This window comes from Betta splendens, chromosome 14 (genome assembly GCF_900634795.4).
Source record: "Betta splendens chromosome 14, fBetSpl5.4, whole genome shotgun sequence".
Lineage (NCBI taxonomy): Eukaryota > Metazoa > Chordata > Actinopteri > Anabantiformes > Osphronemidae > Betta > Betta splendens.
In genome coordinates this window covers 16,784,470-16,798,076 of record NC_040894.2, presented here as the reverse complement: position 1 = coordinate 16,798,076, position 13,607 = coordinate 16,784,470, and the positions used below count along the sequence as shown (strand labels likewise).

Here is a 13,607-nt window from a genome sequence, read left to right as displayed (position 1 = left end):
GGATAGTTTAATGTGCAGAACTGTGTTTATGAACAAGGTCTGACAGTTTTAGAACTGGAGGAGCTGTTAATGTGTCTGAATACACTGGTAACAGCTCCTGGTAAAGTAGTCAGGACCACTGCTCCCATTAAGTCCAATAGAAAAGAGGCAGGGTAACATCAGTAATTCTGTGGAATGGAGTCAAATTCTTCCAGTTTGAGATACCTGTTCAGAGATGCCAAAAGATGTATTCATATACTGTAACACAGATGTGAAACAGAGACACAGTGCTTATGCAACAGAAAACGGATACTAAAACAGAGTGTAGCAACAGAAAGAACAAAAACACAAATGTAGTAAAACAGTTAAAGGTGTATTGAATAACTGCCTTTTAAAATTACATTCAACTGAAAATGTTTTTAAGCTAAAAGTAAAACAAAGCAGGAGAAGAACAACAATCTAAAACAGGCTATGTGGAGTTGAGCTGGATCTTTGCACGAAGTGAAGCACCGATGCGTCGTATCATCCTCGGTACCATTTCACATTGGTAATGACTAAAGATGAGGCATCCAAGTTAAATTTAACCTCAAAATGCCACAATGGACAATGTTCATGACACACTGTGTTTGCAGAACAACACCTGTAGCTTTTCTTTTCTGTGGAGAGCAGCGGTTAGATCTCCTACACAATGTTTTCCATGAAGATGGGATGAAAATGCATGAGGTGTCAGCCATGGCAAAGCTCTGTAGGTCAAGAACGCTTAAAAGCATAACATTAATGGATCAATTGGAAATATTACACTAGGTTTGTATTCCAACCACCTGATGCTAATGTAAGCCTTGACAAGACAGTCCAAACGTTTACTCAAACATTCAAATACAATTCATGCTTGTGCTTTATAGTTCATTATTGTGCCACACATGGCAGATTCTTATTTGTTTTCTTTGCATACCCTTCATCTTGTCAAAGCTTTACCGATTGTTACATTTCCACAGCTCCTCATACTTCTGACAAGTGTCCTGTTCTATGACATGTCACACATACAAACTCAGCTCCCGTCCAGTCAGGCTAAACCGCTGTTAACTTTGAACTTAAAACCTCTTTTTAAGAAAAGAAAACTAGACACATAAACGGACCCACAAAGACACCCACAGAGAAAGAGTGAGAGAAAGACACACACACACACACACTTAGTATAGTGTACAGTAGTAACAGCTACTTCCAGAGAAGAGCACTTGAAATACCATGAGGAAACCATCTGTTTCTCATAGAGCGTGGAGCATTACAAAAATCACTGGGGGTTGCAGCCTGAAAAAAGCAGCAGCAGGTTATAGGCCACCTGAAGGTGCAACACACATTCTTGATTTCCTTTTCATGTTCATGCCTATGTGAGGTACTAAATTCCAGTTCAATATATTCCAGCCAATGACTGGGCCAGGACTTGTCTGTAGTGTGGAGGGCAGGGGGTCCTACTGAACATTACAGTCACACCTGAGATCCTGCCGAGACCAAAACCTTATTAAAAGAAGAGGTACTGGTCCTTTTACAGATGGAAGGGATGTGACCAAGGTGTTCATGCTTTGTGTATGTGTGCCTGTCAAAGATGCATCATTCTCTGATGCTAGCAGAGTAGGAGAACTGGGGAAAATGTGCTTGCTGGCTGGGGTCCTCACACTCCAGACTATTATCTGCAAGAAGATGACAAGCACAGTTATCATAATAAATCACCTGTCAGACAGCCAAGATCTCAACATTTGCCAAAGTCACAATATACTTACACTTGTCTGGAGGAGTAAGGGTAATCATCTGTGCTGTGAACTCTTCATCAAAGTAGCGAGTGTCTGTTTCTGATGTCACTTGCGGTTTGAAGAGTGGGGTTAGCTAACAAGGTAAGTAGAGGAAATAATGAATAGAATGAATGGCAAAACTAACTAGAAAACGTTATTAGGTGGGAGAGCAGCTACACTGCAAGAAAAGAAGCTGACTGAGAAGAAGTGATACAACTTTTACTGAATTTTATTGTGACACTAAGGTAATGCCACTTCGCTCCAATGTAAAAGTAGCGACTGTACCTCTAACAGTAAGATTTACTAGTGACAATGTCTATGTAAAACAACATAGTGGAGACAAACACGTTCTTCTTTTCATTCTTAAAAATGTGCTTTTGCTGATTTTTCTTGCCTTTCAACCCTTAGAGCATAGGCACTTACACTAAATGTTCCTGTAGTATTACCAGTTTTACCTTTTTCTGTACCACATCCTCCCAGTTGATGGTAATGAAAAATTTGTGACCCATTACGTCTTTGGCATCATTGGGACCGCCACCTAACCTGTTAGTCCAGAAAAAGTCATGTAAAAATAAGGAAGGTGTTTCTGAAAGAGCCTCAGCATGAGCAGTCAAAGGTCCAGACATTCTACCTTTGCTTTGGATCCTTCTTAAGCAAGCCAGCAAGCAGGGCTTTGGACTCTGGTGACAAATTCCTGGGAAAACGAATCTCTTCCATGAGAATCAGCTCAAACAAACGCTCATGGTCCTGGTTGTAGAAAGGTAGACGGCCGCACATCATTTCATACATGACTACACCTAAACCCCACCAGTCAACAGCCCGGCCGTAGTCATTATCTTCTAGGACCTAAGGAAGAACAAACAAAATCATATTTCATAATATCCACAGCAGAACCAGGGGCTTGCCGGTAGCTAGCTGATGAGTGTGTGGCGAGTGCTGGAAAAACGCCTGAGTCGAATGGAAACAGAAACTTTGAACTGCTCCTATTTCTGCTTCCCTGCCCTAGTTTTGAAAGAAACTGAAAAAAAAAACGATTATTTCTGTGAATTAATCATCAATTGTTTTGAGCCTTTTTAGTAAAATTGGTGGTACACACTTATGGGTAACCTTGATATGTTCTGGACAAAACCTAAATGACTTAATATTAGAGCTATTTTGTGATTTCTGTTTTGATTTTCAGTGTGACTCAGTTTGCACAATTTTCAGTAGCACTTAATAATTTGCCTCTATTTATCTGCAGCCATCCAATACTGCTGTTTATTCTATTCTGTTTTGTCTGTTGTCTTAGTCAAGGTCTCCTTGCTGCTGGAAACAAAAGAAATGTCCTTATTGTGGGATAATCTTTATAACAGGGATCTCAGCACATTAAAAGGCCAGGAAAGGGTGGTCAAATGTAATCCGCAGCAAATCCTCAGGTATGCTGTTTATCAGTTTCAGTGTCTTACCTCAGGTGCCAGATACTCTGGGGTTCCACAGAAGGTTTTCATCGTAGCATCAGGTGTAATACCCTCCTTACAAAGACCAAAATCAGTAATTTTGATGTGCCCATCTTTGTCCAGCATTAGATTTTCCAACTGCAGATTTAAAATGAGACACATCAGAACACGCTTAACTGATAATTCCTTGGTGTGAAGAAAATTCTACCTTAGTGGGTATAAATTTAAATTGAGGTTTGATAATAATGTGCTTTATTTATGATTTATTAATGATGCTTCTTATGAAAATGTTTACTCCACTGATAAAGGCGAAATACAAAAGACAATCATAGTGACATACAATAGGCCGAAAAATCATACAGTTCCTAAAATACTAATTAATTAAATATTTATAATTAACAGGTGTACATGCACAGTAGAGTCAATTGATATCAGATGTATATTTATTTGTTAGGCCTACCAGTGTATGGTAGCCTTCAGGGGTGGAGCGACTAAATGCTCTGTTGCTCAAGGACAGAATGTCAGCTACACAAATAAGATCTGATGGTAGAGGGTAGGAGATGTGTGCAGTATCGAGGCAGGAGGTTATGAATGTGATACAGTATGTAATAGGAAGTTCATGTTATGTTATTAATGTGGGAATGAAAGGAGAGCATGCTGTGGAGGGTGATACCCAGACTCTTTATACAGAGCTAGTTTTAATTTGAGCTATTTTAACATTGTTTCTTTCTTTTATGCTAGAATAGTTTAATGCAAACAAGTTTGCATTGAACTTTCATTTGTTCAATGTTTTCATTTCTTATTGCTCAACAGACAAACTGCTTTCACCTTCAGGTCACGATAAACAACATCTCGTGAATGTAGGTACTCGAGTGCTGACACAATTTCTGCACCATAGAAGCGCGCACGGTCTTCTGTGAAGACTCGTTCTCGTGATAAATGAAAAAAGAGCTGAAAGACAACATGGCAGCAGATTAATTATTAGGTTGTGTGTGCCATTAGATTCTCTGAGTGATTCACAGGAACAAGGTCTCACCTCGCCTCCGTTGGCATACTCCATAACAAAACAGAGCCGGTCGTGGGTTTGGAAGGCATGTTTGAGTGTCTGCAGGACAAAGTGTATCACAATAAAAAAGGTGTAGGAGCCACAATTACTTGCAGCATGAATGTAGTTTAGTTATTACAGCCATACAGCTTTGCCAGTGCTCTCACCGTAAGGAAGGGATGTCGTGTGTTTTGTAACACTCTGCTCTCTGTCACTGTGTGGGCCACCTCATCCTGTCAACAAACACAATATAGTCAGAAGCACTAAATATATACATACACAGAATGTTAAGATTTAAGGTCAGGATGAGGGCTCAAGATTCTGTTTTGATGATGTGTGTATATAGGACTCTTATATACAGCACTGCAGTATTCTGTTGTGCTTTTTATGGCGCATCCACCTCCCCACTGTATATTAGCTGCTACACAATAGGGAGCATGGTGTGAGATGTTAACCATACTGTTATATCATGCATGTTCAAAATTATCAATCTGCTACACTAGGTTTCACATATTTAGTCAAGTACCTATTAACCACAGCACATTGTCTATTTACTTATATGCTGTGTCCCAAAAGACAGTCACACTTGTTGCACTGTATGCAATGTACTGTAAGTGTAGTGACTAGGCACTTGGGTAGAACTGGACTATGCTGTGCTGCATGTGGCTATTTTATGGTGGATGCTGTGTGCCTCTCCCTCTCTCTACCTGCATCAGTGCTGACTGAATGAGTTTGGCAGACAGACAGCAGACAGCTGGAGTCCAGAGTAGTGATGTGGCAGCTGCTGAAATACCAGTGTTGACAGTTATAGTGGAGTAAACTGCATACAGTATGTAAGCTAAGTCATATTTTTAAACTATGCCTAGCGCTGTGCCTTTTCGACATGTCTTCCATGACTTATATAGATGTCTGAAGACACTACACAGAAAATAGTCACAATGATTGTCTCTTTTGTCATTTGACTGTTGTGTATCACATATTGTATCTAGTTCTATGGCTTAAACTAACAACTACTTGGTGATTACATAAAACCACACATTAAATATTGTTACAACATTTTGATAATGTCTGTTTTTAAGCTACGATGTAGGGCTGCAGCTAGCCATGACTTCATTATTCTAGTAAAGAAACAACAAAGACTGCTTGCCTTTTTAGAATATGTATTCTTTTATGCTTAACCTGCAGACACCTGTCTGACACACTATGACATACAGCTTCCAGGATGAAGATAAAAATCGTCCCTCAGTTGCTGTGTGAGCATGTATTTGCTGTGCAGCAATGTTGATTCACACTATTCTTAGGATGTATGAACTATTATTACCCAATATTTAGGCCTACAATAATTCTTCTGGCAGCTAATAATTACAGCTTGTTAAACTCACAGATATAATCTCAACTGCTCTATATAGGTTTAGAACAGACAACAACACAGAGTCGAAAGTACTGTAAAAGAAAACATCCAGTGAGCCATCAGGCCACCTTGTCTCAGCTTTAAAGCTTATTGTGTGTACGATTTATTTACAATACATCCTCCCATAATACTCTTGGCACGTGACATGGGTTGTATATCCATTGATAAATGCCACTACGGGTGTGTCATATTGTATTAGCTTGGTTTTTCAGCTCCAACACAATATATCTATGAACATTTGCACATTTAGTTCAACAACATTTGGACAGTTTCTGCCGGTCAGAACATGCACAAATTTTATTCAGAAAGCCAAAATTTACCAATCAGTTTAGCCCCTTTTGGAATTTGTCTAGACAGCAGTGATTTATTACTCATTATGGAGAAGTCTTCATTCTGAAAGTTTCTGGATTCATTCTCAAAAGTGACACAACCAAACCCAATATTCAGACGGGAAACTTAATTTGTGATTGCATTTTAATTCTAACTATAAAACCACACATAGTAATAGATATATATATATATATTATGATAACAGACGTGTAGTAAATGTGGTAGGAACATGAGTTAATGGACCAGATGTCTGCAAGTGTCCAATCTTGCAAACACGTAAATTCAAAGCTTCAATTTAAATCCTGGTCCAGACCTGACCTATACGCTAGTGATAAACAAACATTGTGGGTCCCTCAGCTTGGTAATCAGCCTAAAGATGTGTTTGAAAGGGCCAGACCATCGCATTTCATAACAATGCTAATGCACTTATCCAACTCTGTCAGTCAAGATTATTCTCTATTATTTTTATCATTACATGTGTTGCTAAACAAACATCTTTATTTCCATTGCTCATTTATGTTTTCATTTTTTTCATTCATCATTGTCTCGTCCAACATTTGACAGCATTGAATCTACACGTGTAACTGTGGCACACTAACTCAGATTCAAAGTAACGCTATACTCTCAGTCTGTCACTATTTTTGCCCATTGCAGCTCGCTGTGTGACATTAACAGCGTACTGTTTAAAATATATTACTTAAACCACAGGTCCTAGAGGGCCACTGCCCTGCTGGCTAATTGCTTAGCAACTACTGATTGACTTGATCAGGTGTGTGGCCCTGAAGGACAAGAGTTGACCATCCGTGGTTTAAATGAAGCCCTGAGGAAAGGAATTATGAATAGAGGGATTTTACTTATGAAGTACATTCCAATTATAATATGTAGTACTGTCCCTAAAGGTAACATCAGGAACTATCAGAGTGAGACTTGTAGACAAAGTTAACTGTTGTTCTTTCTGTCGTCCACACATACTTTTACTCACCTTTGCTATTATGACCTCTTTGCGTAATATTTTCATGGCATAATGTACTCCAGTGGACTTCTCTTTGACCAAAATTACTTTACCAAATGTCCCCTTGCCGAGCAGCTTCAGGTACTCAAAGTCACTCATTGTCTGTAAGATGACAAGAATTATAATTAATATTGCTGTAATAATTATTAGTATACAATATACAAGTGAAGCAACCCCACATTATTATTAATCCAATTCAGATTTCATCTTCCCTTCCCTTCAAATTTGATTCACATGTATGATAAACCTCCACATTTACATTGCTAGCTAATTGTTGCTGTAATATGATTAAAACTAAATCTTACTTCTTTATTATTTTCATTTGCAAATGAATGCCTTTCAATGAATAAGCTAAAAAGGTCTGTTCATACGATCATTAAGATAGAGTTATATCAGGGCTTGCTATAGTTTATGTACTCTCACCACTTTGGTACGGCTCTTGGACATAGCCACCTCCATTTCCTCCAGGCTGCTGTCGGTAGGTGAACCAAACACATCCATTGGTTCATCATCTTCCTGTTCACGCATCTTTAGGTTATTTGCCACGGACTGGATTGCCTGCATCCATTTCTCTCTGACGTAAAGTCATGCAATGACAGTTTTTTGTTTTCAATCAAATCCCGAGTACATCAGATAAAATGTTTCTGCTGTAGTAAGGAGTGACTACACTTCTTACTACTCTATATAGGTTTACCTCTCCTCATTGCTATCCACATGGAAGGTGCGTTCAATGACAGTGGTCCACTGTAGGCAACGGATGACAAAAGTGTTGGGCCGGGGTCTTTCTGTCTTCATTAATTGGCATTCTGTGAAACAGACATGAGTTGTTTTACAAAAAGCTGGGAAGATGAAAAAACTTTGTCACAACTGTTTAAAACTGAACTCATATTGTACCGATGCATTTGAATAACAGCAAGCAATGGTTATCAGGACAAGAAAGGCTCCAACAATAAATTAATATTATCGGAAATGAATTTGTTGTCAAAAATTGCGGTTATCAATTATTTGGTCTGCTCATATTATGGTGGAGCATGATGGCAACGTAAGCTGTCGCTTTCGAAATGGCAGAGAGAACAGATCAACCAGTGCAGGAGGAAGGTTGCATGTGGCAGCATTTTATATTAAATAACAAATAGCTCAACTTACAACGAGGCAAAGTCCAGACACTAAATGTAAAAGCAGCAAATAACAGCAGCTTATAAATGTGACAGTTTTTAGTGGTTGTCACTGTTGCCTCACAGCGTTCTCCAGTACATGGGTTCTCTCTAGTTACCTTCCAGAGCCCAAACACATGTAGACAGGTTGACCGGAGCTTGTCAAATTTTATTTAAGTTTTAAAGAGTCAAAATGGAAGATAATTAAAATCAATATGTGGATTTTGCATTTTAAACTACCCCTCATTTGGGTTTTTAGAGCAAAACATTTATTTTATTTTATCAGATTAATCAAAAAAACTATCCACCATTCAATCGATTAACAAAATAATTGTCAGCTCTAGCCCCACCTGCCACAGAGAAATTGTTAAGTGGTGGTGAAGCCTGGTCACTTAGATCAGGTTTCTCTTTGTAGCCGATAAAAGAACCATCACTCTTCAGGATGAAATACCTAGGCCTCCATGTTTTGATATATTCACCTATGACAAGAAAACAGAAACAGGAAAAAAAAGCATCACATCATCAAGATGTTTGAGTCAAATTGTAATGCCAAGCTTGACTGTGCCTCATATGCCTTACCTCTTTTGTGTAGCCAACCCTCTCTGACTATGGTAATTTCATTCATGGTGAAAACTGTATTTCTGAGGGACCCAGGAACAGCGACTGTCTGTTTAGATCAATACTCAGTCAGTTACCTGAAGACCATAAACATAAACTGGATGTCAGCAGGAACAGCTGGTCTGATAAACCATACCTACAACACTACTCCTATAAGAAATCCTACTTTGGAACAGAACCTCTGCTACACAGTTTTACCCTTGTAGACCTTCATAATCTGTACACTGCTCTCTTTTAAGAGCCAAGTCATACTAAATGCACTAAAGGCTTCGTAGAAGCAAATGGATGAGGGCATAGGTTAACTTCGCGTTGTGATCAGTCCACTGAATAGCAAATCGTGAGATTGCCTTCCTCCATACACTGTTGTGAATCTGACCGTTAAGCAGAGCAAGAGGACGGAAGTGACCCAACTATCTTAGCTAGCTAACTAGCTAGCGTTAATGTCTATCGTTAAACTAACTTTTACATTCGGTGGATGTTATGTCAAGGGCATTGGCTGACGTTAGAGTTCGATATTCTGCATTAAGACCGACTCAATCATAAGTCTTCGTCATTATGATAGTTTATAGCTGACGAAAGCTAGTTTCTGGCTATGCTTATTGAGCGTTACGTATAATACATTTAAATAGACAGAGCGCAATTAGCTGTTATCAGTCATATGGAAAATTTTAACATGAATGCCTTTTAAAGGCTTTGCGTAATATATGTCTCTTAGCTATAGTTAACCAACTAAGTACGTTTGGCAGCGACTCCGTATTTACGATAACGTTTGGATAGAACGCCAATATACAAGTCATCTTTATTTTCAACAATATCAAACGCCCGGCACTACATGTGCGTTAAATGGCCTATTAACGTCAAACTACACTGTCAATCAAATGCCTTCTAGCAAGTTAACTGTTTGTGATGTAGCCTTGTTAATAGTGACTTCAAATTCGTTAATCTGTTATTTCGACTTTCCTCGACTGCTCCCGTATTAGTCTAACATTGGGTTTCACCTAACAATATGCGAACATGCGTTAATACACATTTTTACTGACTTTATAGCACGTTTCTCTCGTTTCGGTGGAGTTTTGACAGGCTTAATCCAAAAGAGGCCATCCACGAAAAAACACACCGTAGAGACTGTTCTTCTGGGTTTGTTATGAATGCACCGTGAAGTCACAGCGCCGTCTGCAGTAAGACCTGTGTAACTAGTATCTTCATATAAACACTCCTGCGCCTCCTGTGAAGTGTTCCATTTAAATGTAATGTAATTGTGAAACACCATTTCCTCGGTATCGTACTGTAGTGCTTTCTATTAGGACAACATATTTAAAATGAATAAGGGCTCAAATTAAAGAACAATTCTCTTCTCCCTCAGCTTAAAATCAGAGAATCACAGCATACCCTGTAAAAGTCAAATTAGAGCAGATTTGCTATAGTGGACTAAAGCACACTTCAAACATTACGCCAGTCTAGGTAAACATTTTTATTCTTGTATAAACAACATATAAAAATGTGTTGAACAAAGGAGCTTGTACAGAACTGTTCTGAAAAATTAAGGGTGAATAGAACTTTGAAGACACTTGTACCTCACCATTACTGTTGAATGTAAAGAATATTAACAGCGATTATGCTATAGATTACAAATATAACTAAAAAGCACCACTAATAATTTGACTATCCAGCTGATTACCCAACAATAAAGCAATGTTTAAACACTGATGCATTTATAATAATCTACAATGAAGTAAAACTCTGAAATGTCACTTTATAAATAATTAATTACTTTCATACTTAAACATCATTTTGAGGTACATGAACACTTTGTTTACCATAACTTAGTTTTGAAAGTTGGAGAAGCCTTCCATATTTACCACGCTTGCCTAATGAACACCCTCAAAATTTATTAAAAAATGTTAGCAGGCTGGCTATTTCAGTGGAATAAGGATTCTACAGTAGAGAATGTTGGCCTTCCTAGTATATTATCTGAATATCTAGTCTGGTTGACAATGACATTAACTGTAGGGATCTGCCTTTTATGGAAATATGTTAACAAAAAGTATGGACCTCTCTCAGATACATGCAAACATGTTGTGGATTTTATGGACGACAAGACAGAATAAAAATATCCTGCTACTGATGCGTTAAAGTGAAGGTAATCTGTTAAAGACAATGACAGGTTTTAATACTTGATATCAAGAAAACTAATTTTTTTAGGTATCAGATATTGATGCTGAGAAAACTACTATTAAAAACAGGAAAATTGCCTGAAAATCAGTTGATTAACATATTCTTGATATCTTCAGTCATCGCCCCTGAGCTGTGGACTTTGAAGCTGCTGGGTCAGTGCTGGAAGAAGAAAAACAAAGTGACACACCTTAAAACCGTACTGTAAATGTCTACATGCACTATCTAGCTTCAGAATGAAAGTTAACCCTCACCCTCAATGATCTCATTCTTTACTTTGTGAAGTTCTTTTTTCACTTCTTCAAGTATTTCCTTTAAACACATAAATCATAAGGCTGTGCCCTTAAAAATCCCATTTTATTACAAAGTGGCATTGGATGTTGAAGCAAATACTGAGGTTCAGATAGAGGAACCCACCTGTTTGATCCATTCCATATCAGTCTCACTTTCTTCATCAGTCTTCTTCATGAGCTTCATCCTTACATTAGATAAACATTTTACTTTTAGCCAAGACTTGATATGATGGAGATAATTATCAAAGGAGCCAGCAGATAGTACTTTATGGGTTAAGTCCAAATCAATTCCTATCGATATCTGTGGGACTAAACTACCATAAGTTATCTGATGCTTTGAAAGCCATGTGTCATATTGTATGCTATGGTACCTTCCGACTGTTTAGGGACTACTCTTGTTTTCTGAAGTTACATACACGCATCATTAACTATCTTGTATGTTCACCCTGCACTCTGCTTATTGTTACTATTATTATTGTTATCAATGTTGTTCTTGCTGTTTTCATATTATTTTGGCCAGTATTGTATAGATGTCTGTGTTTGAACCATTTTAGACGGCGGTGTAGTCATTAGCACACAACGTCTAGGCCGGGATTCCTCTGGTTTCCTCCCAAAGTCCAAAAACATACAATTCAATTGATTGAGGAATGTAAATAATCTGTAGCTGTGAGTAGTTGTCTGTGTTTGTACAGTTGCTGTGATAGACTGACGACCATTCAGGGCAAACCCAGGGCAAGCCCGCAACCCTTATGAGGGATGAGTGAGCTAGGGTGGCATGTACCGCGTCTACTTAGCTTTTTCTGCAGTGTGTTCCACATGTCTGCTTGAAGTTTCACTGTTATATGTTAGCTGGGTTCCCACTTACCCTTTCCTTCCCAAAGACCAGGTCTATATAATGATTATTGCTCATCTACAGTACTTACACCTACCACCTATGCATAAAGCATGTTACCATTCTGTACTTTCAGTTTCAAAAAATCAAATGCTTAAATTTGGAAACAGAACTTCAGCAGTAAAATGCAGAGCAAATGCAAAGGAGGGCACAAAAACTAGCAGGAACAGGACAGAAGCTACACAGCAGGCAGAACTAGTACCTGGACACTGGGGAGGTGGTGGAATTTGAGGAAGTGCATGAGCTGGCTTCCTTTTGAATGCTGGTTAATGGTTTAGACCTAGTTAAAAATGCAAATAATTCTCATTAGCTGTTGAAGAGAATAGTTTATAGACAGGGATGAATCTATGCTTACCTTGGCATTGTGGAACATTTTTCCTTGGCATTTTCACAGATTTCTGGTAAATATGATATATATAGCGATGATTAAAACCACACCATGAAGTAGGTAATGTGTTTTACTGGGTTAATTTTAGTGTTAACCTTTAATATAAGATTCTAACGCTAATATTCCATCCATCCATTTTCTACCGCTTATTCCAATGCGGGTGATGCTGGAGCCTATCCCAACTGTCTTTGCCAATGCCACAAGCAATTCAAACCACGTGAAAACCTAGCAAATACAAACCACATTAACGTGACTTATGTCCTGCATCTTCCCTGCCATTGTTGTTTAACAGCGCGACACTCGCTTGGTAGCGGTCACATGGTAAAAAAACGAATGAATGAACCATAAAGATCTGTATGAACGAATCAAGGACGAACTGGGGAGCTTGCTGCTCGCTACAGAGCCTACGCGGCTTCGCTGTCACGTGACAAGTGAACGAACGCAGGATCCATATGAACAAATCCCAAAAGAACTGTAGTACAAGTAACAATAACCTCCCTAAAATATTTACCTGGTGCATTAATTTTATCCAAAACGTGACATTATTATTATTATTATTATTATTATTGTTGTTTTTGTTTTACAAACACACTTCACATTATATACATACAATAAAACCACACACATCTACAATAATCAAAAACCACTAATTACAGTAATTATGATTCCATAAATAAATAATGTATGTCGGCTGTCAGGTGACAATTAAATAAACGTCAGAAATCAGACATCGTTCATTTCCTTGTTTATCAGTTCACACAGCCCCGTAGCTTAGCCACAGATGTCACGTGACAAAGGAAGGAACTCAATGTAACTGGCTTTTATTTTGGAATTCACTGTTTTTTCATTACCTTCCTTTTTTGATGGAATGCTTTCCGTTTTCACAGAAAACTCTCATACACACTACTTAAACGTTAACTTTTCACTAGTGTGTGAGAGGATAATCCTGAAGTAATTTCCCTCATGGCACCACATATATTTCAGTTGTGTGTATGAGGCAAAAATGAGATTACTCACCTACAGATGCTGAAGATTTTGAAGCTGAGGACTCAGAATCATCCTGTTGTTATTACATACAGAGTATGTAGTC

General features: G+C 38.3%; 2 protein-coding genes across 7 annotated transcripts in view; both read right to left on the bottom strand.

The window, feature by feature from the left end:
• Positions 1 to 331: 331 nt before the first annotated feature.
• On the bottom strand, positions 332 to 9,965 carry LOC114869279 (RAC-beta serine/threonine-protein kinase-like). Of its 2 annotated transcripts, none has more exons than XM_029173359.3 (14): positions 9,813 to 9,965; positions 8,734 to 8,849; positions 8,505 to 8,633; positions 7,695 to 7,806; positions 7,424 to 7,574; positions 6,971 to 7,102; positions 4,415 to 4,480; positions 4,239 to 4,307; positions 4,031 to 4,153; positions 3,212 to 3,340; positions 2,398 to 2,612; positions 2,222 to 2,309; positions 1,758 to 1,860; positions 332 to 1,667 (listed from the first exon to the last, which is right to left on the bottom strand). In XM_029173359.3, the coding sequence occupies exons 2-14, from the start codon at positions 8,777 to 8,779 to the stop codon at positions 1,588 to 1,590; spliced, it is 1,443 nt and encodes a 480-aa protein (XP_029029192.1). In that variant the 5' UTR covers positions 8,780 to 8,849; positions 9,813 to 9,965; the 3' UTR covers positions 332 to 1,587. The 2 variants fall into 2 exon arrangements, with proteins under 2 accessions (XP_029029192.1, XP_029029193.1); XM_029173360.3 differs by having other exon boundaries at positions 8,734 to 8,821; positions 9,813 to 9,955.
• A 263-nt stretch (positions 9,966 to 10,228) lies between these two features.
• Positions 10,229 to 13,607, bottom strand: part of LOC114869280 (vasodilator-stimulated phosphoprotein-like) — a 46,835-nt gene continuing 43,456 nt past the window's right edge. For all 5 annotated transcript variants that reach the window (XM_029173365.3, XM_055514368.1, XM_055514369.1 and 2 more), the window contains 6 exons: positions 13,535 to 13,577; positions 12,485 to 12,527; positions 12,332 to 12,409; positions 11,362 to 11,422; positions 11,199 to 11,256; positions 10,229 to 11,106 (listed from right to left, as the gene is read on the bottom strand). In XM_029173365.3, the coding sequence (XP_029029198.1) occupies positions 11,060 to 11,106; positions 11,199 to 11,256; positions 11,362 to 11,422; positions 12,332 to 12,409; positions 12,485 to 12,527; positions 13,535 to 13,577 (330 nt within the window). In that variant the 3' untranslated portion in view covers positions 10,229 to 11,059. The remainder of the gene's footprint in view (positions 11,107 to 11,198; positions 11,257 to 11,361; positions 11,423 to 12,331; positions 12,410 to 12,484; positions 12,528 to 13,534; positions 13,578 to 13,607) is intronic.

Coding starts and splice junctions, on each gene's coding strand:
- LOC114869279 (XM_029173359.3), bottom strand. CDS start 8,779: ATGAATGAAATTACCATAGTCAGAGAGGGTTGGCTACACAAAAGAG. Junction 7,103..7,423: donor CCAAGAGCCGTACCAAAGTG/GTGAGAGTACAT, acceptor GTCATCTTACAG/ACAATGAGTGACTTTGAGTA. Junction 4,308..4,414: donor CACGACATCCCTTCCTTACG/GTGAGAGCACTG, acceptor TTTGTCCTGCAG/ACACTCAAACATGCCTTCCA.